Genomic DNA, 26,745 nt, shown 5'->3' with positions numbered 1-26,745 from the left:
TATTATTAACGCGATGTTTCAAGATTTATTAGTATATAATTATATGTAATTTTACTTCTTAAATCATGATTTTATACACTAATAATTTATTATGTTAAAAATGTAATTTGTTGCCGGGGAAATTATTATAGTTGGAATGTTGGACAATTAGTTCTTTAATAACATTCAAGTCTGCCAATCTGTTTTATTAATAGCTTGTTTGGTGGGAAAAAGGACGAAATTTCAATAAAAAATAATGTTGAGGTCAAAAACGAACTAGTCTGGCCAACATGTTCTACCTACCAAAGTCCCCTTTTTTTAATCAAATAATATTAAAAAATAACTATTATTTGTTTCAAAGATGAGAATAAAAATTCAGGGTAACGGGGTTGTAACTGAATTTGATGGTTTATGTATATGTTAATTGTATTTAACTACTTTTTTTGTAACGAATAAAGTGGACTCCGTAGTAAAAGAATTGTTGTTATTCTTGAGGATTCAGGTTCGAGCAGCATATATATTAGGGGTGTGAGCGTTCAATATTAAAAAGTTGAGAGTTATATTCGAACATATATTGTCTTGTAGTTACCCCCAGATTATTAAAAAAATGATCGAGTTAACTAAACATGTTCGATCGATTGGTCGTCTTTGCTTTCTCATATTCTCTTAGGTTATAAGATTCTAGACTCACTAATAGCACTCTCGTTCACTTCTTTAGAATCATTTTCTTCCCATCTCCTCTAAATGGGATTATGATTATATTTAGATTTTATCAAAAGAAATTATCGAGTTTTTAAAGTATTTATATATGTCAATTGCATCACATGCCTCAAAGTACGATTTTCATTTCAAATTGGTCTCTAAAGTTTTAAATATTTTAATTTCATCCCTAAACTATGAATATCATTTTAAATTATTCTTCAAACTTTTGAACATTTCAATTTCATCCCCAAACTATACCTTCTTTCTAAATTGATCCCCAATTTTTTTTTAGCATTCTAGTTTCAGCTCAAAATATGTATATACACTAATCACATCACTTGTTAATAAAATTGTAAGGCCAATTATATTAGAATATGTTTGAACAAAAAATTTGGTTAACTATGTTTGAAACTATTTACATATTTGGATGAATTTGGGGATGAAATTGGAAGGTTCAAAAGTTTAGGGACTAATTTAGAAAGAAGGTTATATTTTAGGGATGAAATTAGAATGTTAAAAAATAAAGAAAAATGGTTATTTAACCCAATTACAATCAACATGCTTGTGTAGCTCTAACTGATCAATAAAATCGGAAAACAACCCAATAGAATAGGCCTAACTAACTAACAACCTAAAATATATTCAATTGCTAATAACAAACTCGTAACGAATTCCAGGAAGTGGAAATAATTTTTTAATAAAAAATAAATCTAAAATCTAAAATATATAATAATTTTAAGTTCTAGGGTCGACTGTTCTACCCAAACGGGTAAACAAAAGCTAAATAATTACCATTTCTTGTATTGTCCTAAGGGTGCGTTTGGTTCACGGAATGTAAGATTACCAGTGGGAATAAAAGATTACCAGGGAATAGGATTACTGGGAATGTTGTATTTTGTGTTTGGTTGGTTTAGTAGGAATGTAAGATTACCGTGTTTGGTTAAATGAATAAAAGATTATTGGAATGTATATTTGACCAAATTATACTTATTATATATTTGTATAATATTACAAATTGTAAAAATATTTATATATATTCTTTAAAAAATTAAATTCATAATATTTATATAATTTTTTTATAAAATTAAAAATATAAAAAATGTTTAATGAAAGGGTAAAAATTTGTTTAACCCCTGAACTTCATATAAAATTTTAATTATAGATTTTTTTTGTAAATCTAAAATAATTTAAGGATAAATTTGTAATTTAACATTCGTAGAATTTTTATTATTCAATGACAGAAGAATAATATTTTTGAAAAAAAATAAAAATTTAAGGGTATTTTAGTCCAAAACGCCGGTAATGTTACAATACCTAAGGGAAGGGAGGTAATGACATTCCCGGTAATATACCCCAAAAAATCTACTATTGATAATAAAACATTACCGGGAATGAGATTCCCAGCCAACCAAACATGGGAATGTGGGATTCCCATGCTATGGGAATCCCACAATCCTTGAACCAAACACCCCCTAAAGGTTACGTGGTTGTCAATGTATCCTTGACGAGGTTCGAGACTTGGTAGCTCTGAACTATATTGAACCCCAATATCATATCAAAAGCTAAATAATTATGTGTACATGAAGACACAATCATGCTCTATGCCAACTCATAACATCAACTAACCTCAAATTGAAGATATGATGAACAATAGACACTTGCATGATAATTTATATATAAACTTTACTGTTGATATCAAGTCTAAAATAATAACAATTATTTATGGATAATCACGTAATATGTCGGTAATCACGTCAATAGATTGCAACTGATCAGGCATATAAAGTTCTCAAAATTTTCAGAAATTTTAAAGGTCTCAAAGCTCGGTAATATGAGGAATGATAACAAAGGTGTGATTTCGAAAAGAAATATTAAAATTTAGTCGAGCATCCTTGTACAACCAGGCCCAATACCGGAATCAAGCAAGTCACTGTCGGAGACCGACAAACAAGCACCATGTGAGAGCCACAGGGAGCCGAGGTTGTCGGTTCAATGAAGTATCACGGCGAGTCCAAATTAGCCCAAAAACCAAGACCAATACCAGATAAAATCAACCTTCCTACAATCTCTCTTCCTTTTCATATTCTTTTAATGTGAAATCATCGTTTCCAAGGGGCAAAAAGAAAGTACATCAACATTGGTAGTCTAAGTCGCGTTTTCTAGTTCATACTATAATATCCTTCAATTGAACAAAGCAGCTAACAGGAACGTTATTGTTGTTGCTGTTTCCTTTGTCTCGAATGACACCGCCGCTGCCGGTGGCGGTGTTGTTCACCTTGTTGAAGTGATACACGTTGTACGTCGTTTGTTCCAGTGTCCCTTCCCTGTACACAAACACGCCGTCGTCTTCCTCCATGCACCGCCATTTCCGGGTCCGGTCGTGGCTCCGGTTCAGCGGCATTCCCCTGTTCCCACCCCCCAAAAAAATCAGTGAAAACTATTAGTTTAATACAAAGTCATGGAGCTCAAGAAACATTAACCTAATATAATATCCAGGACTCTGCATGAATTTGCCTGTTGAGATGCTTCAATAAAAGCCTGCTAAAACTATTAAACAAATCCCCAAGGGTCACACACATGCACTGCACTGCACACCTCTTTCAGACTGAAAAAAACTATATGATATACATCAACCCTCTTGCATTTATTTAATTTTCATTTAACAAGTTTGAAACTTGCTCACAAAGAAACGTATTTACTTATATTATCCAGAATTCTCATTTTCTCTATGTTTATATCAACCGTTAAGTGATCAAAATCGAATATAAACGTGATTAAAGAAATATTATTCTATATAGAAGTTTAAGATTCGATCAACTACATATACAAAGTATGTACCGGTTATAATAATTAAGAGAAAATCTGGATAGATACTACCTTATATAAGTTATAATCACCGCTGTAATCGTCATACTAATCCGGAAAATTTTTCCTTTAAAACAAATTATAAATTAAGAATTGAATAGGTCAAATACATTTTAGGCTCAAGTGGAATGAATTCACAAAACGCAGTAAATGTGGAACAAATGATTTAAACATTCTGTTGTGGACATATTTGATATTCCAAGAATCCAGATTAACAGAAAAGAGAAACGGATTGGCTGTTTGGTTGAAGAGAAAGAGAGAGGGAAAACAATGAGGTACCTAACGTGGAAGAGTTCAGAAATGTCGCACATGTCGAGATAAAAGTTAACGGCGTCGAGGAAAGCACGGTAGGTGTAAATGTGGAGCCCATCGATCCTGGGGTAAGGCAACCTCGGTCTAGGCGGCTGTTCACAGCCACCACCACCCGGCGTTGCACCGAAGCAAGTCGAAGACTTGGACCGCCACGAACCACCGGGGGACGCCGCCATGTAGACGTACTCCTTCCAGGCGACGGCGGAAGAACTTCCCTGGATCGGCGGAAGGCCGACGAAGCCCATGGTAGCCATGATGGGGTCGAGCTCGTCGTGGGTCATTAGGGGTTTGAAGGTTTTTGTGTACCAAAGGGCGAGCTTTCTCATGCTGAGTCTCATGCAGTCCTCCATTAAAACTGGGATTTCCTTTCTTCCTGGGAAAATATTTTCTTTTTCTTTCGGGAAAGATTTGATTGCTTTTTATAGAGGAAAGATGGGAAAATATTTGTCATGGCACCATGATTTTTGGGACCGCATCCACTGCATCATAAAACAATATATAAATCATTATAATCAAGATATTTTAAGAAAACTAATTATAATTAAGATGGATCCAAGATAATAACAGTATTATATTACATACACGTATTACAAGATTTTATGAGAGTATGTATCACAGATTAATTAAATATTAATTTGATTGAAATATAATAAAATATTTTTCTAAATGAAATATTAAATTGATTAAGATTTGAACATAAAATTATAAAAATATATTATCTTTAAATCACCTTAAACTATTTTAAAAAAAATTAAACATAAATGTTGAATTATTCACTGGTCTAATTATAAATTTCATCCTTCTATTTTCTTTTTTTATAATTAAGAAGCAAGTTGTATCATAACTTAATTCTCGCATTTTTTTTTTGAAATTGAGAAATTTATCCAGTTATAGGTAAACACATAACATTAAACAATTGATTTCTGTTCATTTCTTACGTATAAATTAGGGACGGATATAGATCGGATCAAATTTTTAGTTGACTCAAATTTAATTTGATCATTTTACCATTTCATTTGATTCAACACAGATTTAGAAAGACTTCATTTAACTCGAAACCCAATATGATTTTTACGTAAAAATACTCACATGACTCGACCTGACATATATATATTACATAATATCAAAATTTTCCCCCATCATTGACCTAAATGGTCACTTTGACTTTTATTTTTATGGAGTATTTTAGCCCTCGATAATTCAATTATTTATCAAAATATCCCATGTTGAATGAAAACTGTTAGCTAACTAATAATCAACACATGTTATTGATGTGTCATTTACACATGAGCTAAATTAATTACGTATAGCATGTCATATCATCATCTTAGATGACATAACACATATCACGCCATTATCTTGGGAGACATGACATGATATATCAATAATTTAGCACATGTAAAAAATTATACATCAGCAATATGAGTTGATTACTAATTAACTAACGGTTTCTATCCGACATGGGCTATTTTGACAACAAAAAAAAAATGAATCATTGAGGGTTAAAGTGATAAAAAAAATTTGAATATGAGTTAAAGTGGTTGTTCGGATAAACGTTGAAGACTAATTTTGATATTATTTCTTTTTTTTAGGTAAAAAATAGAAATTTAATTGAAAAAAATAAAGAGAGAATAGTACTATTACAACTATCTTTAAATATAAGGGATAACCATGTTATTTTTCAGATTATGTATTTTTATTCTAAACTCAAATTTGATATGATTATTAAAAAAATCGACCTAACTCAACTTGAATCTTTTTTTCTAAAAAATATACCTTACAAGATCGGGTTAGAACTTATCGAGTCTAGGTGACTCTAATACACATCCCAAAATGGTGTCTTTACATGTCGGTTGTTCCCGATGAGGAGATTGCTCGCTTTGCTTGTGCTCACAAGCTTGCTTGATTGCTTCCTCTAATGTCTACAAATATGAATGGATCGAGTCTCTTTGAAAATTTAAAATTATTATATATTTTAAGTTTTGTATGTATTTTTATTAAAATCTATTTTTGATTCTAAAATTTTATAATTTTATTTCTTCTTAAAATTTTGGAAATTTACTTCTTAACATAAAATTTTATCTTCTGTTGTTGGGTGGAGGTGCATCTTACTTGAATTTTACTTTGATCTCGATCCCTTTAAAAAAATAAATAAATAAAAATCTATCATGAACATATATATTTTTTAAAAATTAATCTTATAAAATTAAATCGAATAAAAACTCATTGAGTTTGGAAAATTTTCATCGAGTTGGCTTAATTATAAAATAAGTGCCAAATTTATACCACTTATTCTAAATAGGTGCTCAAACTTCTTTTTGAATCATCTAAATACCTAATATTACAAACGTTATCATTTTAGGTGCTTGGACCATAATGACCATTAAAAAAATCTTGTTAAGTGGCGCATTTTAAGCTCTGGTAATTTTGAAAAAAAATTAAAAAAATTAAAAATTTAGTATCTTTGTAAAAAAACCATATTTTTCTTAAATTAAAAAAAACCCAAATCCCTAAAAATTCAAAACCCTAACCCTAATATTTTTATTGGTCATGGCCACCGTCGACGAGGTCCCCCTTAACATCTCCCTGATCTGACGTTGTCTCCCTTACTGTCGTACGTGTCGTTGGATCGTTTGGGTGTCACAAATTTAAGGGTTTGATTTCGTCGGAGACGTGGTTTTGAGTCATAATTTTATCATTTTCTTCATCGGAGACACGACGTGTGTGGTCAGTTTTGGCTTGTCGTAGGGTGGAGGTTTGATTGATGTCAAACAATGACGATTGGCGCGTGTTTAGGGATTGAAATTAGAGTTTTCATAGATTTGAGGTTCTTTTTAAAGTTTTTTTTAGGTTTTTTAATATATAATTTTAATTTTTTTTTATTTTAAATATTTTTTTTAAAATTACCATAACATGAAACGTGTTTCGTTACGGCCGAGGCACCTAAAGTGGTAAGTTGTTAACGTTAGACATCTGGATGATTCAAAAAAGTTTGGGCAGCTATTTAGGACAAGTGGTATAGTTTGTGCACTTATTCTACAATTAAGCCTTTAAAGTTTGGTTCCTATTGGGGATGTCTTGTGTAATTAACCCTTTTTTCCATCGCAAAAAAAAAGGAAGAACGCAGCGTTTTCAAGGTCATCAACGGTGGGCTGAAATGAGATGAGGCCCCAACGTGGGCCTGAACCATAAAAGAAACAAAAGTTTAGGACTTGGTTTCTTCCTAGTTCACGCAAATTATTTCATCTTCATTACCAAATACCTTGATTCGGTGAAATACCTTTTCTTATTCCCCTGTTTTTTTTTTTAAAAATAAACTTATTCCTCTGTTGTTTCTCCTTTATTGGGTATTGGGTTCTATCGATTCATTATTCACAAGAGAAAAAAATGGAAAGTATCCGTTGAAAATCATGGGAACAAGGGGCTTCCGTTCGATGACCGATCAACCCAACTGAAAACTGATTTGGGAGTAACTAACAGTTGTCCGGTTTCACTAGAATTTTCACGAAGATGTCGCTGAGAATTAAGGCGGTGGTGGATAAGTTCGTGGAGGAGCTGAAAGAGGCTTTGGAAGCCGATATACAAGACAGAATAATGAAGGAGAGAGAGATGCAAAGTTACATCGAGGAACGCGAGCGTGAAGTCGCCGAGCGTGAAGCCGCATGGAAGGCCGAGCTCTCTCGCCGCGAGGTCTGCTTTCTTTTTCCTTTCCATATTTTAAAAAACGGGAAAATTTAGTTGATTGATTTTTTTTTGTTAATTGGCATCAAAATAGTCGCTTGATTACCCTGCGTTATACAACTGTTTTTATGCTTTTCCATTGTTCATATAAATATGCAGATTGAAGACGGTCTTTGATGATTGGGTGTTTTTCATTTATCTTGAATTTGGGGTTCTGAATAATTGGTTTTTATTGTTTTAATTCGTTAATTCTTAACGAGTCGCTAATTTACTCAAAATCTTGGCTTATTATGTTGATTAAGTGAGGTTGATAGTCATAGGCATCCCCATCCCATGCCTTGCAAGTATTGGAATGTAGAAATGGGTATATTCTTATATGTTGGTATACTGTATACGCTGTAAATTGCATGAACCATTTACCCCTTTCCATGCTTTTAATTTGTTACTTTGGCTAATCAATTTTTTTGACACCCGGTACCCGCGCCCGATGTATGACATAGATACGAGGATACAATCCATTAAAAACCTTCCAAATATACTAGTGCCGGGCGAATACTCGCATTCGACACTGGTACTTGAGTCGAGTATCATAGCTCCTTTCTCAAGTTGCTCATTGCTAAATTATTCATGAATGATCTCCATCCCCAAGGCTAGAACCCAACATCTTGCTTAAGGGGCATTTAGCTCCTCACCACTCTACCCAACAAGCATTGGTGATTAGTTCAGATTCATGGCGTGGTAAAGAGAATTCCAATTTGACCTTCAAAATAAAGAAAGAGAATTCCTATCTGGAATTTCTCATGGTTCGATATTTTGTATGTTCATGAATGATTTAAAGTATTGTGATTTAGGTAAAGATAATTCAAACCCAAACTTGTCGTGGTTCGATTATCTGTATGTGTATAGTCATTGGTGAGGCTATTCCTTGTATGTTTAGCATGCATATGAATGATGTAAACTCTGTATTTGACTTGAGCATAATGGCATTATGAAAAGTTCTTCATACTTGTATGCTTGGTGTTCTCTTGTTGTTGCTCGACTAGTTTTTGTTATTCGGAATACAACTCTTATCTTCCAGGCAGAGATTGCCCGACAAGAGGCTAGGCTGAAGGTGGAAAAGGAAAACCTCGAAAAAGAGAAAAGTGTTCTAATGGGAACAGCATCTAGTCAAGATAACCAAGATGGGGCACTGGAAATCACTGTAAGTGGCGAAAAGTACCGATGCCTCAGGTTCGCAAAGGCAAAGAAATGAGGCTTGTATGAAGAAGATGAAGAAGCTTTGATGTCTTTTCCTAGATTTGTTGCAGCCAGGTTGCCTTTTTTAGAACCTTATTCATTTTATATGCATTGATTATTATATACATATGTAGGTTTGCTTTCGGACACATCCTATTGACAGTTTCAAGTATATGATATTCCATTTTCAATGATGAAAAGCAAAATCAAAAGTTGCTTCTGTTCAACCAAAATAAACAAGGTTGCCATCATTTTAACATTTCTTCCCCGATGATTCTTATGATTAAAGTCCCGAACAACAACAACCTACGAAGTATTGTTCGCTTTGGCCCATCGGGGGTCACAGTTTGTAGATGAAGTTTGAGTGGTAGATTTGGTGCCGGAGCCGACGGACTGCCTGGTGACACCAGAAGTTGGCTGGTTTCTTGGAGGAAGGCTATACGATTGCGTCTTCAAATACAAGGTTCGGTTTGATAACTCTGCCTGCACTTCTCAATATTCAACTTGTTAATCATTCAATACAACATAGTTTCAGCTCTTATTGTTATGGCCTAGAAAACTTAGTTTGAACATCGAAAACTCGAGCTTGGTCGGTAATGAATAATGATGTCTCAAAACTAGTTACATGGGGTTGGTTTTTAGTCTATGCATGTAGAGCTTGGATGCTGATCATCTCTTACTATGAATCATGTATAAGACTAACTAGTGGCTTTTTCTTTAACAATTTTACAAGTTCGTGTGACCGATTTTTCTTTTTCTTTTTGGTTGTTGCATATTTTAACTATTGAAGTTTGATTTGCATAATCTTTGTGCATGGAGTTGTAGATATACTGATCCAATGTTAATTGAATAATGATTGAAATGATTGTACATTGTTTTGATTAGGATGGCTTATAAGTTATGGATTGATTAACAGTTTCATATAAAATACAACGTCTTTCATTTCTTTGTTATACCAACTCATTTGATAAATATTTCAAAACCCAAATAGTACCAAAAAATAGGGTAAGTTATGCATTTAGTACCTAAACTATCGATTTCGGTTCATTTTAATACTTAAATTTTCAGTTTTTTTTTTTAATTTTACATGAAGTTTAAGTTTTTATTTCATTTTAGCACATGTCTTTAAAAACTTAACGCGTTTAGTACCTAAACTATCAGTTTTAATGTTTTAATATTTAAACTTTCAAAAAAAAAATCAAAACTTAACGTTAAATTTTGAACGGTGATATTAAAATGAAATAGAAATTAAACTTTATATATGATTTTGTAAAAATTAAAAGTTTAAGTATTATACGGATCAAAATTGATAGTTTAAATATTAAATGTAGAATTTACCTTAACAAGAGATATATATATTTTTTACAAAATTCAATTAAACCACTAGTGCGTGGTTGTAAAAGATATATGATAATGTCACGTCTTTATTTGATAATTTTTTTCGAATTAAAATTCTGAATAATTTCATGACATTCAATGAAAGTGTGAAATTTTTGAATTGGTCCTTTTATTTTTTTTAATTTCTCTAGATCGATAACAATTATCATGACGTACGATAATTTTACTCAAAATTAATATAAGATAAAAGACATTTTCCTTAACTTTTGTCTAATTTTTCTAAATAATTCTTTAACATCCTTATTTTTCCTTCTTTTCCTTTTGGCGAAAAGGCATTATGTCTTTATGATGTGATTCTTGTGTTATTTTCTCTTAATGTGATCCTCCAATTTAGAAAATCAATTTATTGTGATCCTTTGATCAACTTTTTTCGTCGTTGATTGTCACGATGTTGATATGGCAGTTAATGGTGGTGTTGTGGTAATTCACGATACTGACGTGGTAGTCTTTTTATCATATTTGAGTTACTAATTTAACTCATTTTTTGTGTTATCCATCACGTTATCAATCACGTGAACTGTCACGTAAGCATTGTGGACACTCATGTTAGCACCGTAACGATCAACCATGAAAAATATTGGTCAAGGGTCCATTGAATTTATTTTCTGAGTTTGAGGATCATATTGAGAAAAAATTGAGGATCATATTGAGAAAAATAATACGAGGGTCTCATTAGTTTTTTTTTTAAATTACAGTGACCTCAAATGCATTTTTACCTCTTCTTTTTCATTTTTCTCACAATTTGCCTAATAAGCCAAGCAACCACACCAATTTTGAACGCTAAATGTGGTGCTCCCACGTCTATAGCCGCGCCAATTCATTTCCACCCTGTTTCTTATCTGTCCTTACGTCGCCAATTCATTTACCTACTCAATCCCTGTACTTTCACACATTTAAAATTTAGTCACTCTATTATTAATTTTAGAAACTTCATCTCCATACTCTTTTTTTATTTTACAATTAAGTCCGAAACTACTAAAAGACTCTAATTAAATTAGTTTTTGTGATTTTTTTTTAAATGCAACACCGGGTCGAATCATTTTCACTTTATTACATTGCTCTGAATTATTGTATTGTACTAACTATACACATAATGTGCATCATCTCATGTGAATAGACGGTGTATCTACCTTGATTACTGATTAATCACCATCTAATTTCACAACTTAATTTACCACAAAAAATAAGTAATTTTTCGTTTAAAATAGATGTATAATGTTTTATCTGTTATATTTGCAAGTATTTACCGTTAAGAAACTGTTAACTGACACATGTCACATTCAGATTTTTAAATAATATTTTATTTAAAATAAAAATATAAACGTGACATGTGTTAATTAACAGCTTTTTAACGGTAGACACCTAAAAGTGTAACGAAGAAAACATTAAACACATATTTTTAACGAAAAAAATCTTTAGACGTCAAAAGTCAATTTGAGGTGTAGTTTAAACACATAAAAGTATATTAAGCCAAATTTTATAGTCATTTTATTCAAATATTTCTTTATATATTTTTGATTGATGATCCAATTTCACACTTCAAAATCTTAAATTTATACCATTAAATTTTTAATATAATTTTTTATATTTATTAGGGTAAACTACTTTGAATACCATCAAACTTTAGATATTGTATCGTTTATACCACTGAACTTTTAATTTTGTCAGTTATAGCACTAAACTTTACTTTTTATTTCAATTGTGCCACTGGACTGTAAAATCATTAACAATCGGATCAAAACGACGTCGTTTTAGTGAGGTGTCTACATCAACAATCGTCAACCATGTCATCATACCATTAATGATTTAACGATTCAGTGGTATAATTGAAACAAAAATAAAAGTTCAGTATTATACTAGATAAAATTAAAAGTTCAGTGGTATTTAATGTAATATACCCTATTTTATTAATATAAAATTCTATATTGGCCCCTGATTCGACCCTGGTCTAGCTAATATAACGGTCACCACCAACTTCTACAGTTTATCTTTCCCTTAGAAAAAGAGAATAAAAGCAGGCTGTGAACACCAACATTTCACCTCTTTCTCTTCTTCTACTTCTCTACTTTCCCTTAGCAGCGACGCCACCATTATCAGCCGTCGTTAAATCTCTTTAAACCATTTTATTTTCCTGCCATTAGACCAGCCATGAGCTCCATTATTCAAAGCTTCCAAAAGAATACCGCACTCCCCGTATCGCAAACCGAATCCAAAGACCACCCAGGGCGGCTACGACGGCGGCTCTCCGCTCTATCCCTCAAATTACAGCCCACCTCTTCGCCGGATGCGAAATCATGGACATTCCCCCGGTCAAAATCCCTGTCTTCCGTGGGAGAGTACGCCGGCAGCTCGATCAGAAACTGGTGGAACCGGGGCTGGTCCTGGGTTCTCTCCAAAAAACCCATTTTCACTAAAGACATCGAGATGAACGAGGAAGAAACCAGGATCCTTGGGTGCCATAACAAAGGCAGTTGGAGGCACTTCTTTTATAAACTCAGATCTGAGGTCAGAAAACTCGTGGGATCTCGTCATAAAACTGGCCTCCCACAAACGTACAGGTACAATCCTTCAGATTACTCCAAGAATTTCGATGACGGAAAGAGTTACACCTATGGTTGAGTCTTGACGAATTTGAATTCCACCGTCAATAAAGCTTCATTGCTTCAAGATTTTCGGATCAAAGACGCTGTAGAATTATGGGTTTTGTATTTGTTCTTTCTTGGGTTTAAGCTTTCATTAATTTGGATTTTGCTTGGAAACATCTATTAGCTACAAAAAAAAATATCGTCACTATAAGCTTTTCTCCAGCAGGATTGAATTGTATAAATATTGTTACATAAATCTAGTTTCTGGGTTTGTATGAGATTTTGAATTTGCCAATATTTACTGTTACTAATTTGTTACGGAGGTGTAGTTTTTAGAGTTACACGAACATATTGTATCTCTTTCTCTGTAAACGTCGGTGCAAATGTTGCATAATTATCGTTGTGGTCTCAATCAATAATATTTAACAATTTAATTTATTTTAAAGTAGGTCTTCATCTTTTTCGTACGTCTTAGTTTTTTCCCATTCAAAGTGGAGTTTCACCTCTTTCGTACGTCTAAATAAAGAATAAATAACTATTTGTAAATTATTTTAAATTGATGAATTTCATTAATAAAACTACGGATGATATAATAAGCTCGATTCATAAAATAATTTCTAGTAAGGAAGGTAAAGGGTAAACTACCCTATAGTTACTTAATTATGGGTATATTAGTTAACAAAAGAAGTACTCTTTTTAAATGTTATAAATAAATTATTTATTTAAAATTATTATTACAAATAAGTCATTATATTTGTAAAATTAATATATATATATATATATATGAATCAAGTTATCTCAATGGCTAAAGGAATGAATATTGTTTTTAAGGGTCTTGAGTTCGAGTACCAGTATTTGCATATGTGTTTAAGCGTTTCCGTCAAATTATTTAATACATATATTATCTTGTAATAATTTCACTTTAATAAAAAAAGTTATATATTAACATTTTTAGCCTCTAAAACTTAGACAATCTATCAATTCTGCTCTATTTCGAAATAATTCAATAAATTTAATCTTTTTATATTTAAAAAATTTATTAATAATCATTTTTACGATACTGTCGAATCAAATAAACCTATTAAATCAAAGCAAGAATTAGATAACTATATATTATTATAAAGTATCAACAAATTATTATTAAACATTTTTTGACAAATTTTGTTAAACATTTATTATGTCATGAAAGTAACATAAAAATATTATCAAACTTTTGAAAGAAAGAACAAAGATAAAATTATAGTATATATAATAAAAATACAATTAAGACCTTTTAAACACCTATCGTTTTTATATATAAAACTTAGACTATTACTTATATGTAAATTATATAAAATTTATTTGATATAATTTTTTTTTAGTTTCAAATAATACAATTCAAAATTTTAACTTTTAAATCTTAAAACTTTAAATTTTAAATAAAAACGATATTAAAATGAATAATTAATGTAAAATAACATAAAATCTCTTTAAAAAATTTATATATTTGATAATTTCTTCCTATTTTGTTGGTAAAGAAAGAGCACATGTGCTCTCCATTACTTCTTGCCAAGTTTTGCCAACTAACAAATATCTTATGGTTGATTCGTACAAATATAACAGGGTTAACTACACGATAGATTACTTATGTTTATTTTTTCTCTATTTTTTCTCATTGATTTTAAAAAACATAATAAATGGTCACTTTCGTTTTTATTTAATTAAGATGTGGTCACCACGAGTTAACTGTCGTTAACATATTACGTGACGTGGTAGTTAAATATTTTAATATAATCACATATTTGGTCTCTGTTATTCACGTATTCTCTCAAGTTAGTCCTATATGTGGCATTTAAAAACAAGATTAAGTTGATAGAATATACAAATAACAGAGACTAAATGTGTGATTATACTAAAATATTTAACTACCACGTCACCTAATATGTTATCTGTTACCGGTAATTAACTCGTGGTGATCACATTTTAATTAAATAAAAACAAAAAAATCATATATTAATTAAATAAAAAAGAAAATGACCATGTATTATGTTTTTTGAAATTAATAAGGAAAAAATAGACAAAACATAAATATAAATGATCAATCATGTAGTTAACCCATTTTATTAATAAATAATGACAACAACTTCCTTTGAAAATCAATTTTCTTATTATGTATTGATGACGTTGCATTTCATATTTTTTTATCTACTATTATTATTATTAAATTCACATATATATATATATATTTCACGAACAAACTTATATTGATGGTTAAATAAATCATTATAGTTTTTAAAGATCATAGATTTAAACGTCAACGGTTATAACATTATGATTTAATGTTTATTATCAAATGATTTAGAATATTTAAAGCACATATTATTTTGTAATCACCCAAGTTTAATAAAAAGTAAAAATATATATACTATCTTTTCAATAAATATATATATATATATATATATATATATATACATATATACTATTTAACACTATTTAAAAGAGTCTATCGTCTCATCTAATTAAACATTAAACGCTCACACGTTTAATATTTTCGGTGCTTAAACCCGAATTTTCTAGAAATAATAACAATTTATTTACCACGAAGACTACTTGGTTCGTGAAGTTAGACATTATTTAATAACCCAATGACATATTTCCATGGAAATTAATATGTTGGGATATAAAGCTGAAAAAAGGAGGAGAAAAATGAAGCAGATTCACAACACAAATATCTGCAAATCCTTAAGAAATCAACACAAAAACATCAATTAAAGACAACTAATGACGTGGTAATTTCAATAACTTCAACACTTCCACAAACCCCATGATTGGTCAAATATGGCATCTCACTAAATACTCCAACAAACAACCTCCCACAACCATTTCTTCTCCCACAAAGTCCCGGAGCATGCAAGGAACCGGAACTGTCTCCCGAACGCTTTGTCACCTACTGGCTTTTCTGTACAAACTGCGAACAAGTCGACATCAGTACAATATAAGTCGCAGAAGGTCAAAAGGTCCGGTACGGGAGGACTCGGTACCTTTAATGATAATGCAACACCAATGCAACAGTACCGGAGTTTTTCAGTCATTGTTATTCCGTACAACTGACGGAGTTATCGTTGCTTTATTTTACTTGTGGTTCAACTATCTCGTATGTGTGTTTGTATACGATGCTTCTACGAAGCTAGACGGAAGATACCTGTACACGATGTGCGTGGCTGGAAATTATAGCGCACCGGGGGCATCTCTCATGCTTATATTCAGACTGTTCCGCATGGTTCGTCTACCAATTCCTGCATTGCCTTTTTGCATCATGGCAACAAACTCACCATAATCAATTCTTCCATCCTGAAAATGAAAAGCAGTAGTATCAGGAAATCGAAACTTAATCATCGAATGAAGGAAAAAAGAACTGTTCCAACCGAGAAAACAGTGCGGTGAGGATCGAGTATCTGCTCGCACAAACCCCACAACTTTGTCTAATGTAAATGGACATGTTATCACATCTTGTTAATACCAGTACCATGCTAGATGATATAAGAAAACAACAATAAAGTTCGATGAAACAAACTAGGTAGCTCAAGAATATCGTTACCATCCAATCGTCAAGGTAAGATGACTTACATTATTTTGATCAACTTCTCTAATTATATCCTCCAGCAGAACATCGGTCATGTTATGCTCAGCACAAGCTTGCTGAAGCTCATCGACTGTAATATAGCCACTTCCGTCCTTATCAAAGTATCTGAAAGCTGCAACGAGATGCTCCTCACGCTCTAGTTTGTTAAGGTGAACCGTTGCAGCTAAAAATTCTCCATAATCAATGGTCCCACTATTGTCGACATCAGCCTAAGAACGCAAATTAAACGAGCACAGATGATTCGGTTGCAAACATGCAATTAACACGGGAAATAAGTAACAAGCGGTATAACCACATATTTATGAACACGTATAAGTTGACATTTAGACGATTAGACCATATGAATACAAAGCAATGCAAGTACAATAAGCAAGAAAAAGAAAATAAATGAATGAATGACTCAAAAATTAGCAGGATGGAGTAAGATAAGATAAAAGGAAAATGAACCGAATCCGCTTTGAAACAAACTTACTGCATCCATAAGGCCCCTTATCTCCGTATCTTTCAAGGTAGATCCATATCTTCGTAAACCGGCTTTGAGTTCATCGAATGTGATTGCACCACTGTTATCGGTATCCATAGATGTAAACATTTCTCTCAAACCAGCAATCTCCTCCTCAGATAGACATTCAGCTATCACCTGATAGTAAAAAGAGGGCAGAGAATGTTTAAATCCAACATGAAGTTCCAATGTGCTTTAGACTAAACTCAAAAATATCGAACGCAAAAAACATGCTCGACTCGGGCAGGGAAATATTCGAGAAAAACGATGGTACATTCTTTGTTTAATGACAAATAGCTAGCTTCTGCTGTGTTGATTGCATATTAGGCCTTCATGGCACAAAGAAAACATTGTGCGACTTATTTGACAAGATACTTCTTTTACATATATATCCCATTCCATCTCTCACAATCTCAAGAATATTACCCGTAAAGCCATCTTCTTTAGTTTATTCATTGCTGAGAATTGTTTAAGGCGAGAAAGTACAGCTGGATCCAGTGCCCTATCAGGAGCAACCCCATTTTCACAAATCCAAGGATGACCTAAACGATTTGAAAGAAAAGATATATAGAGAAGTTAATCTTTTTTGTCAGTTCATAACACCAACTTAGATAATAATTGAGAGGCGGCATATATAACATACATGATACTTCATGAGCAGTCAGCCGCTCTGAAGGTCGAGAGCATAACATCTTTCGGATTAAGTCTTTTGCACTATCCGATATTAGGGGCCATGGGTCCGAATCGAAGTCAATATGTCCTTCTAACACTGCATCAAATATTCCTTGCTGTGTTTCTGAAGAAAAGACAGGAAAATACTCGTAAGTATAAGAATTACATAAAAACTCTTCGAGGTACATAATCATAAAACATTATAAATACCTGCCCAAAACGGCGGAACACCGCTTAGCAATATATAGAGTATAACTCCTGCAGTCCATACATCTGCTTCTGGTCCGTAATGCTTGAGGAGTACTTCAGGAGCAACATAATACGGGCTGCCAACCACGTCGGTAAAAACTTGGCCTAATATGGTAAGCCACACATTATGTCAATCAACTTGATTTAAGAAGAGATCGATCCAATTAGCAATTTGGCTCTTCAATTATGAAATGTTAAGTATTCGAACCAGGTTTAAGCAAGATGAGTAACTGGCCTACTAAATGAGAACAAGTAGTGGATTAAAGGCGTCAAAAACCTGGTTTAAAGAAGACGGAGAGTCCAAAATCAATGGCCTTGAGAGAGAAATCATCATCCTTGTTAACTAACAAGAAATTCTCGGGCTTCAAGTCTCTATGCATAACCCCGAGCGAATGACAAGCCTCGACAACCCCAACAATGATCTTAGTCAATTCAGCCGCCTTCCTCTCGGAGTAATGCCCTCTCTGGATAATGCGATCGAACAGTTCACCTCCTGAGCAAAGCTCCATCACGATATGCACGTACAAAGTATCCTCATACGCACCCTTAATCGTCACGATGTTCTTATGACCAGCCAAATGGTGCATTATCTGAATCTCCCTCCGAACATCCTCAACATCCTCTTTGGAGATCAATTTCCTCTTGGATATCGACTTACAGGCATACTCGACGCCCGTGGAGATCTCGGTACACAAGTAAGTAGTCCCAAACTGCCCTTGTCCTAGCTTTCGACCCAAAGTGTAAAGGTCACGAATGTTGGGGGTCTTATGACCCAAAACATAGTAACCCCGGTGATCGTTACCGGGCCTCATGCTGTTGTCCTTCTTGTTGGTGGGGATAATGAGGGGCAAATTGGGGTCCCTTTTGGTGGTCTCTTTAGAGAATTCTTGAGCAATGAGCTGTTGAGAGTTCACAGTGGAAGGGGAATAATCGGCGGTCGAATTCGATCGGCCGGGCGAAGCGTTGTTAGCGGTGCGATTCGAAGAATAAAGCTTCCCCTTGAAAGATCCACGGCATGTATTGCCCATGAAACAATCAATATTTCCCCCACAACACTGTTTTCCTCATCCAATGATATCTCATCAATTTACACTAACAAAACATAAGAAGAACAAAAATAAAAGTAAACTTCCAATAATCCCCAGAAATTTTCATGCAAAACCCAGAAATCTAAGCATCAAAAGAAACCCATATCAGATCAGAGCATCAAAATCAAAAAGAACAAACTTTTCACTGATTCGCAATCAACCAAATAAGTTATGTAAAGTAAACAAAGTCAGCACCTTTTCTATAGCTAAAAGAAGCCAAAAGATCTAAACAAACATAGAAATCAATCAAAGGGAAAGAGAAAGAGAGATGAAGTACCAGTTTTGGAGTGCAAAAAAGGGAAGAAAAATTATATTATTGAAGGAAATGGCTAAAGATGATGGCTTCTAATAGGAACCAGCTGTGTGTTTCTAAGAACTATCGTGCTTGCCGAGTGCTAGTTGACTCTCCTCTCTTTCTTCTTCCTTTCTTTTTGCCCTTTTTCACGTTCAAAAAACGCGGCTTTCTATTTCTTACCAGCGAAATATCGGTATTCGGTGCAACAAAATATATATGGACTTAATTATTACTTACACCCCTTAATTTTCTAAAATTTTTAATTTAATACTTATATTTCAATTTATCAGCCTATCGTCGTAGTTCACAAAAAATTGCATGGTTGTCCGAATCAGATTGAATTGATGGTCTCATCAATTAAAATAATAGATAAAACAAGAAACTATATGAGTACCTAATTGGATTAGTTTCTCAATTTTGTAAAGTACTAAATTAAATGGACTAATTTCATGTTTTTTACTAATTATTTATATTTTTTATAAAGTATGATGATCAAATTTTGATAAATTATATAATATATGGACTGATTTCTATCTTTTCATAAAGTAAAGAGGTTCACTCCGAAATTAAACCACAAATATTAGTTAATTAACTGTTCTTCCAATCATGGTTAAAGGGTAAAACCATTGATGCTCACTCCTGAGCTTTAGCCTTTAATCACATGTTGGACAATAACGACAGCGTTGAGTTCGTAGTGATTTGATTGGTGCGTATCATTCACGCGGAGTAAAAGGTTGGTGGGCTTAGATCATGTGTTATAAGGTTGTTTTGGTCAAAATAATAGAGCTGTCTTCAAACTAGCAATTTACGAGCAACTTTATAGTTTGAACTATTAAGTTTCCCCGTGCATGCCAACTTTCACTTTGACTAATTTACCGTTTTTTATTTCTCGTTGACCTTCTATATTTGTAATTAGACTAAAGGGTAAATTACGTATTTAGTATCTAAATTATCAGTTTTATTTCGTTTTAATACCTAAAGTTTCTCTTTTTTTTTTTTCCAAAACCATTACCTAACATTTAGTTTTTCATTTCATTTTAGTAACTCGCTATAAAAAAATTAATGTGTTTAGTACCTAAACTATAAATTTTGATTCGTTTTAATACATAAACTTTCAGTCTTTTCAAAAATTATATACACGGTGCTCGAACTTAATATCTCAATAGATAACAATAAATTCTTAACTACTGAAATCACTTAATTCGTGTAAGTTAAACATAACTTATATATATACATCTATGTTCAAATCCAGAATTCAAAGAGCTAACGAAATGGAAAAGTTTTCTTTTATTAATATGGAGTAAATACAATACAATATTAGTTTAAGGATAGTCTTTCAACCTTTCGTCATTGAACACTCACATCTCTGACTTCTATGGTGGTCGAACACATGTCCTTAATGAATAACAACAACTCTTTTATCACGGTGACCTCTTGGTTCGTGCATGAAATAGAGAAGTTGAATATCGACCAAAGAATATTATTAAAATGTTATAGATCTTTATAGTATTTAATTCAAATTAATCGATTAATATTTAATAAGTTGAATATCGACGACTCTATTAAAGAAATTACTTTGCTTTCCCTTTTTTTGGTGTGGGATTCTTTGTCCATTAAAACGTTTGAATGATTGAATGGAAGTTATACGCTGATGAAGGTGAAACGTCGATGGAAGAGTACATCATTAGCCCCATCAACCAGGATTCTAAACACAATGATATATCTGCCGGAAAATATTGAATCAAGTTATGTGGGCCAAACGTCTTTCTTGGACGGTCGGATCTGTCAACCAGTTAGAACCGGAGAGTATAATGAGAGTGTTATCAGGGAGAGTGACGACAAGCAATCTGATGACAATGTGCCGACTCCTTTGATCTCACGGCGGTTCAATGTGGATAAGGACATGGTTCCAGCTGCCCAGGAAAGTATTGTAAGCATGAGACACCACAGTCAAATGCCTGCAAATGATGGGGACTGGTGGTGGCACGCAGGGAAATGGTCCTAGACAGAAGACCGAGATGGAAAAAAGGGAACAGCATTTCACGAAGAGAGCATACATGGATATAGACAGAGGTCTGTAATGTCTCCGACAGGTGCTGATGCCCTTGCAGGCCACGGCCATGTCCATGCTGCTGCTTTGGTGAGTCAGTTAGCTCTTTCTTCCAAGGATCGAAGCAGCGTCGGGCCGGACCAGCTATGGTTCTTCCCGCTGAAATTTCGAACCAGGAGTCAAGGGTGCTTTAGGCTAGGTAATGTGGAGAATCTAGCCTTATTGTTCTACAGGTCTGCTTGTTCTCTTCCAAAAATAGACCCAAAAAACTCCTCTAACTTGTGCACGCAGAAATATCATGTATTCTCTATTGTCATCTAGTAAATGTATTCATTTTTTATTTTCGAGTTCTGTTTGAATGATAACAAATCTTACCTTGAAACAATGGATATCTTCTGCATCAGGAAATTCAAAGCACAAGATATATGTGTTGAGATCTTGCCCACACCGGTCCACGGCATCTGCATCGCCATATGCTCCCTTGTGTACTGGATTCGTGACATAATCATCGCATATTCTCAACCGGCATTGTTCAAAGCAGATTAAGAACAACTGAGTTAGTGAGTAAAAGTGTTGATCTTGATTCATAATCTTCTCCAAGTATTGTAAATGTTTTTACCAAGACATAATGTAAAGATCACAAAGATTAGGTTTTATTTCATAGCCATGAAAATGGAGCTTTCATACATAACAACAACATGGATGAAACTTGTGAAATCAAAAGTAAATGTACGCTTTTGATCATCATCTGGGAACACTCTCAATGAGTCTAGCACCGACTCGATCGAGCCTTTTAACCATTGCCACCGACCTCAAATTCCCTTCTTCCAGAAAAGCTTCCACCATTTTTTGTCCAATCTTCTTCCCCTTCTCTTCATTGTCAATCACAGCCACCGCCGTGGGCCCAGCTCCGCTTATCGTGCAGCCAAAAGCTCCACCCTTGATCGCCGCCTTCTTCACATCCTCCATTCCCGGAATCAACGGCGCCCGTTTCGGCTCCACGATCTTGTCCGACGACAATGCTTTCCCCAACCCCACCACATCACCTTCCAACACCGAAGCTACCAGCGCACCGGCTTGGCTGCAATTCCAGACATGGTGCGGCATCCCGACTTCCGCAGGCAAAGCCGCCCGCATCTTCTTCGTGGGAGCCTCGAATTCCGGGCTGACCAAGATGAAAAACAGTTCCTGATTTTGGGGGAAAATCAAGGGTTTTAGCTCCAGAGGATCATAACTTTTGATTAGAACGAAACCTCCCATGACTGCCGGAGCAATATTATCAGCGTGATAACCGGAAACTTTGGCTTCCGATTCTAATCCGGCCAGAACCAGCTGGTCTACTCCGAGTTTAGCACCAAACAGTTCGTTGACAGCCACTGCGGCGGCGGCGGCGGAGGCGGCACTGGAACCGAGTCCACTGCCTAAAGGCAAGCCTTCTCAAGCTTAAGTGAAAGGCCGAAAGATCGAATGTTGAGCATTTTCATAGTGGCAAAGGCAGCGATGCCAGCACAGTTGAAAAGAGGGTTAGGGCTGAGTTTAGATGACCCAGAGATTTCAGAGATCGAAACGTGACCGGGGTGACAGAAGAGTCGATGCTGAGGGAGACGTAATCTCCGAGGCCATCAACAGCGGCGCCGAGGAAGTCGAAACCCGGGCCGAGATTGGCAACGGTGGCTGGAGCGAAGGACTTGACAGAGGTGAAGACTGGCTCGATCTCTGTAGTGCTGGTGGTTGAAAATGAGGCTTTACATCTCAAAAGGGGGACCTTTCTGGGTGTGGATACAGGGAAGTTGATGGGTTTTAGAGGGGATTGAAATTGGAAGCAGACTGCCATGGAAGAAGGATGAAAGCTTTTGGGAAATTAGGGTTCTAGTGAAAGTAACAGGAAACGAGTAACGGCGGTGGTTGGTTTGGTGGGTTTTGGAGATGCTAAGCCCATATTATAACACTGGTTAGCTAACCCTAAATCTTGGTTAAATTTTGTATCCGATTAGTGATTAGTTGAGGTTAGTGCATTTTTTTAGGCAAAAAGACATGAGAGTCCCTCGAGCTTTTAAATAAAAAATAATATGATCCTATTGTTTTTTTTGGATTTACGTGTCTAACTCGAAAAAAAATTCAATGTGACCCTTTGACCAACGACGCCGTTAAATCCTTCTGACGTGCCACTTTTTTCATCCGTTTTATGCTTAAAAAGTGTTCCGATTGTCGTAAATTTACAAAAATAGTCTTCAACCGTCGTGGGTTTCATCTCTCCAATCTTCATCGTCCGCCGTTGGATGAAACTGCCTCCATAGTATGTTGGTCACACTGTCGTGGGTAACATCTTCACCGTTCGGATATACCAACGACAACCAAGAACGTCGCGAAACAAGACATGAGTGTGCTCGCGACGACTGAGGACTATTTTTATAGATTTGTGACGATCGAGGCGGTTTTTGGAAAAACAGACGATGGATTCTATTTTGGGGGACCAAAACAACCTGGACTTGCTCCTTTGTTCGCGATAACCATCGGAGGAGGATGTGGCAACTGTCATCGGTGATTGGTTTCCGATTCAACATTTTTTTAAGCATAAAACGGACGAAAAACATGTCACGTTAGTAGGATTTTAACGGCATCATTGGTTAATAATAAAAAACGTTTGTCAAAATACCACATTGATTTTTTTTTTTTTTTTTGAGTTAAAAAGCCAATCCAAAAAATTGAAAAAACACAAATGCCGGCGCTGGCAATATGGGCGTTTGCTTCCAATTCCTAAGGCCATTGATAAGACACGCAACATGCACATCTCTTACAACTTTATTACATCCAATCATATGTAAAAGACAATAGATTAAACCCATGGCTCACGTCCACCGTTTCCCCCAACATTTCGCCGCGTCTTCCTTGTGTTAAATGATGAAATCCATGTTAATAGGGTACTTTCTGCCTACGACATCATAATTTAAAGTTAATAAATAGCGGGAACAAGCGTAACTGAAAATATTGTGAAAAATATAATATTTTTATTTGGATATAACTTAAAATGCTATTTTTTTAATATTTTCGGTTTAACTGAAGATATTAATATTTTTCGGTTCAATAAAAAAAAATTAACATTTTATATTTCACTCAAAATAAAAATATTAGAATTTTTATAATATTTTCTATCGATCTTTCTTTAACCTTAAATTTCGTTCGCTTTGTATCTTACATTTCGGCCAAAGCGTGAGGTAAGAAAAATAGTGATACAAAATTTATTTCGTATATTATAAAGAATCGATTATGTTGGCAACCTTATATTATAAATTTAATGAAAATTTTATCAACACGACACGAATTCATACATTTCAGTAGATAATTAATAGAATTAAGTAATTCAAAATATATCATATTATTAAAATATCAAGAACAAAAAATTAAATGTAAAAGTTTATTTAAATTCATTGATGAATATAAAATTTTAAATCTTTAATTTTGATTTTTAATTTAAGACATAATTATTGAAAAAAAAAATCAGTGTATGTATAATTTAAGATAATAATCGTAATAAATAATCTAGCATGTTAAATTTGATTTTTAATCATCTCATCATCAATTAAAAATTAGTTATTTATGTATTTTATACATGTATGGCTCATACTTTTTATTTAAATATTGAAGTCTAACTAATACCAGTTGTATTAGATCATAAATGGTTTCGTAGGAGACGTTTGATTCACATAATGTAAGATACCTATAAAAATAAATGTAAAATTACCTGACACGGTACTGAAATGTTACGTTACTTTGTTTGATTTATTTAAGAAAAATATAGAATTATAATGTTTTAGTTAGGATAATATACGAATATATGTAAGCGAAATTTATCAAATTATTCTTGTTATATATATTTTCGATATATTAAAATCCTGATATCAACCTGAAAATATTTATATGAATTTTCATTTAACTATTTTTGTATCACTATCTAAATTTTATAAAAATTTTAAATTAATCATATCATTAATATATTTAGTATAATGAATAAATTTTAAATTATATACTTCATCTTTACATACTCTTATCATATTTTAAAATATTTTATTTATGATTTTTCAATTACTAAAAGTTTACTATGTTCAATTGTTTTAACAAAATTATTACTTACGACGGTTTATCAAATAAATTATAGTATGAAATAATGTTAAAATTCGTTCTTAACGTTTAATTGAATAATTATTTATTTTATTTTATCAGTTTGTTTCCCTTAACGTTTCAGTTTGGGATAAAATGACCTTCGGTCCGATTAAAATCATTAGTTGACCAATATTCAATACTTATCGTTTGCATAACAAATTTCATATATCCAAAGCGATAACATAATATTATGCAAAAGATTCCCGTTGAAAGACTCACCCTCTAAAACAAGGTGTACGGTCCAAATTAGTCAAGACGAAAACCTAAGAACTAGAAAAAACTAAAAGTTTAAGTACTAAAACGAAACAAATATGATAATTTATGTGTTAAACGCGTAATTTACACAAAAAATTATGTTTAGTGTGACTTAAAATATAAACTTTACTTTTTTTATTAGTCCACTCATACTTTAAAATGATTAACTCAAATTAATTTTGGGCCTACCATATCACTTTTTAAAAATATTTGTTATTTTCATGTAATATTCAATAATTATATATTTTTATTTTATTAGCATTTTTTAAACATGTGGAGTATAATTTAACATATTTTTTATAATATGTTTACCTAATGAATTTTTAAATCTAAATTTTGAACCGGTCTAGCCAATGGCCGAATTCCACGTTGACAAGTATACCAATATACTTACAGTTCACGGAACCACCATCGGGTCCGCCTCTGCGGCGTCGTTTCGTACAGCCTTCCACCAAATATACCAATTTCTTCAGCGAATTCAGCTTAGGATTATTTTTGGTAAAATATGCATATAGTCACCAATTTAAAAATTTAGGGGGAAAAATCCTAACGTTATTAATTCGTTTAATTATAGTCTCTAATATTATTGATCCGTTTGATTTAGTCCTTTAACCGTTAAATCTCATTTTTTAGTCCCTTGACCTTTTTAAGGACTTAAAAAAAAGAGTTAACGAAAATTAATGGTTAAGAGACTAAAATTGAATGGATCGATAATATTAGGGATCATTTCTTAATTTTTAAATTGGTGACTAAAGTCGGTCAGACCTTAAACATAGGGGACTATCTTCATAGTTTACCCTTCATTTTTTCTCTCCAAAAAAATTCGTCCTTTTTATTTTATTTATTTTTTCCCATTTAGGAGCTGTAAAAAGGAATTAGTAATAATAAAAAAACCTGCAACTGATTATTTGTTTCTATCCCAATTTTAAAGAAACAAAATTTCTCCATTTTTACAAATATAAATTGAGTAATCGTCTCTGTCTGATCTCAATTGGAGCATTTTGTCGTTTGAATCTTAACCCTTAAAAAACCAAAAAAATAATAATTTGGATTTGAAGTTTCAGATAAGAAATCTGAAGAGAAAATAAAACTT

At 33.3% G+C, this 26,745-nt stretch overlaps 3 protein-coding genes and 1 pseudogene across 6 annotated transcripts; 1 reads left to right on the top strand and 3 right to left on the bottom strand.

Moving 5' to 3' along the window:
* Positions 1 to 2,845: 2,845 nt before the first annotated feature.
* Positions 2,846 to 4,281, bottom strand: LOC120175522. The gene is made up of 2 exons (XM_039182131.1): positions 3,826 to 4,281; positions 2,846 to 3,086 (listed from the first exon to the last, which is right to left on the bottom strand). The coding sequence occupies exons 1-2, from the start codon at positions 4,206 to 4,208 to the stop codon at positions 2,846 to 2,848; spliced, it is 624 nt and encodes a 207-aa protein (XP_039038062.1). The 5' UTR covers positions 4,209 to 4,281.
* Positions 4,282 to 7,222: 2,941 nt separating this feature from the next.
* On the top strand, positions 7,223 to 9,032 carry LOC120175617. 2 transcript variants are annotated; one of them, XR_005521264.1, is made up of 3 exons: positions 7,223 to 7,548; positions 8,618 to 8,841; positions 8,883 to 9,032. XR_005521264.1 is itself a non-coding variant. In XM_039182223.1 (2 exons), the coding sequence occupies exons 1-2, from the start codon at positions 7,369 to 7,371 to the stop codon at positions 8,789 to 8,791; spliced, it is 354 nt and encodes a 117-aa protein (XP_039038154.1). In that variant the 5' UTR covers positions 7,227 to 7,368; the 3' UTR covers positions 8,792 to 9,032. The 2 variants fall into 2 exon arrangements, 1 of the variants encoding a protein (XP_039038154.1); XM_039182223.1 differs by having other exon boundaries at positions 7,227 to 7,548; positions 8,618 to 9,032.
* A 6,512-nt stretch (positions 9,033 to 15,544) lies between these two features.
* LOC120175616 (calcium-dependent protein kinase 26-like) lies at positions 15,545 to 19,255 on the bottom strand. Of its 3 annotated transcripts, none has more exons than XM_039182222.1 (9): positions 19,169 to 19,255; positions 18,081 to 18,895; positions 17,765 to 17,908; positions 17,526 to 17,678; positions 17,309 to 17,424; positions 16,853 to 17,020; positions 16,365 to 16,589; positions 15,940 to 16,088; positions 15,545 to 15,705 (listed from the first exon to the last, which is right to left on the bottom strand). In XM_039182222.1, exons 2-8 carry the CDS (start codon positions 18,829 to 18,831, stop codon positions 15,966 to 15,968), a joined length of 1,680 nt encoding a protein of 559 aa, XP_039038153.1. In that variant the 5' UTR covers positions 18,832 to 18,895; positions 19,169 to 19,255; the 3' UTR covers positions 15,545 to 15,705; positions 15,940 to 15,965. The 3 variants fall into 3 exon arrangements, 2 of the variants coding, with proteins under 2 accessions (XP_039038153.1, XP_039038152.1); XM_039182221.1 differs by having other exon boundaries at positions 19,087 to 19,183; XR_005521263.1 differs by lacking the exons at positions 15,545 to 15,705; positions 19,169 to 19,255 and adding an exon at positions 15,817 to 15,838 and having other exon boundaries at positions 15,896 to 16,088; positions 18,081 to 18,831.
* A 2,607-nt stretch (positions 19,256 to 21,862) lies between these two features.
* LOC120175388 lies at positions 21,863 to 23,139 on the bottom strand (annotated as a pseudogene).
* Positions 23,140 to 26,745: the final 3,606 nt, after the last annotated feature.

The sequence above is a fragment of the Hibiscus syriacus genome, unplaced genomic scaffold (genome assembly GCF_006381635.1).
Source record: "Hibiscus syriacus cultivar Baekdansim isolate YM2019G1 unplaced genomic scaffold, ASM638163v2 tig00112206_pilon, whole genome shotgun sequence".
Lineage (NCBI taxonomy): Eukaryota > Viridiplantae > Streptophyta > Magnoliopsida > Malvales > Malvaceae > Hibiscus > Hibiscus syriacus.
The sequence above is the reverse complement of the archived record's forward strand: the minus strand, read 5'-3'. Positions and strand labels throughout refer to the sequence as shown.

Coding starts and splice junctions, on each gene's coding strand:
- LOC120175617 (XM_039182223.1), top strand. CDS start 7,369: ATGTCGCTGAGAATTAAGGCGGTGGTGGATAAGTTCGTGGAGGAGCTG. Junction 7,549..8,617: donor CCGAGCTCTCTCGCCGCGAG/GTCTGCTTTCTT, acceptor CTTATCTTCCAG/GCAGAGATTGCCCGACAAGA.
- LOC120175616 (XM_039182222.1), bottom strand. CDS start 18,831: ATGGGCAATACATGCCGTGGATCTTTCAAGGGGAAGCTTTATTCTTCG. Junction 17,909..18,080: donor CTCCGTCTTCTTTAAACCAG/GTTTTTGACGCC, acceptor TTACCATATTAG/GCCAAGTTTTTACCGACGTG. Junction 17,021..17,308: donor TAAAGAAGATGGCTTTACGG/GTAATATTCTTG, acceptor TTTTACTATCAG/GTGATAGCTGAATGTCTATC.
- LOC120175522 (XM_039182131.1), bottom strand. CDS start 4,208: ATGGAGGACTGCATGAGACTCAGCATGAGAAAGCTCGCCCTTTGGTAC. Junction 3,087..3,825: donor TCTGAACTCTTCCACGTTAG/GTACCTCATTGT, acceptor GGGTGGGAACAG/GGGAATGCCGCTGAACCGGA.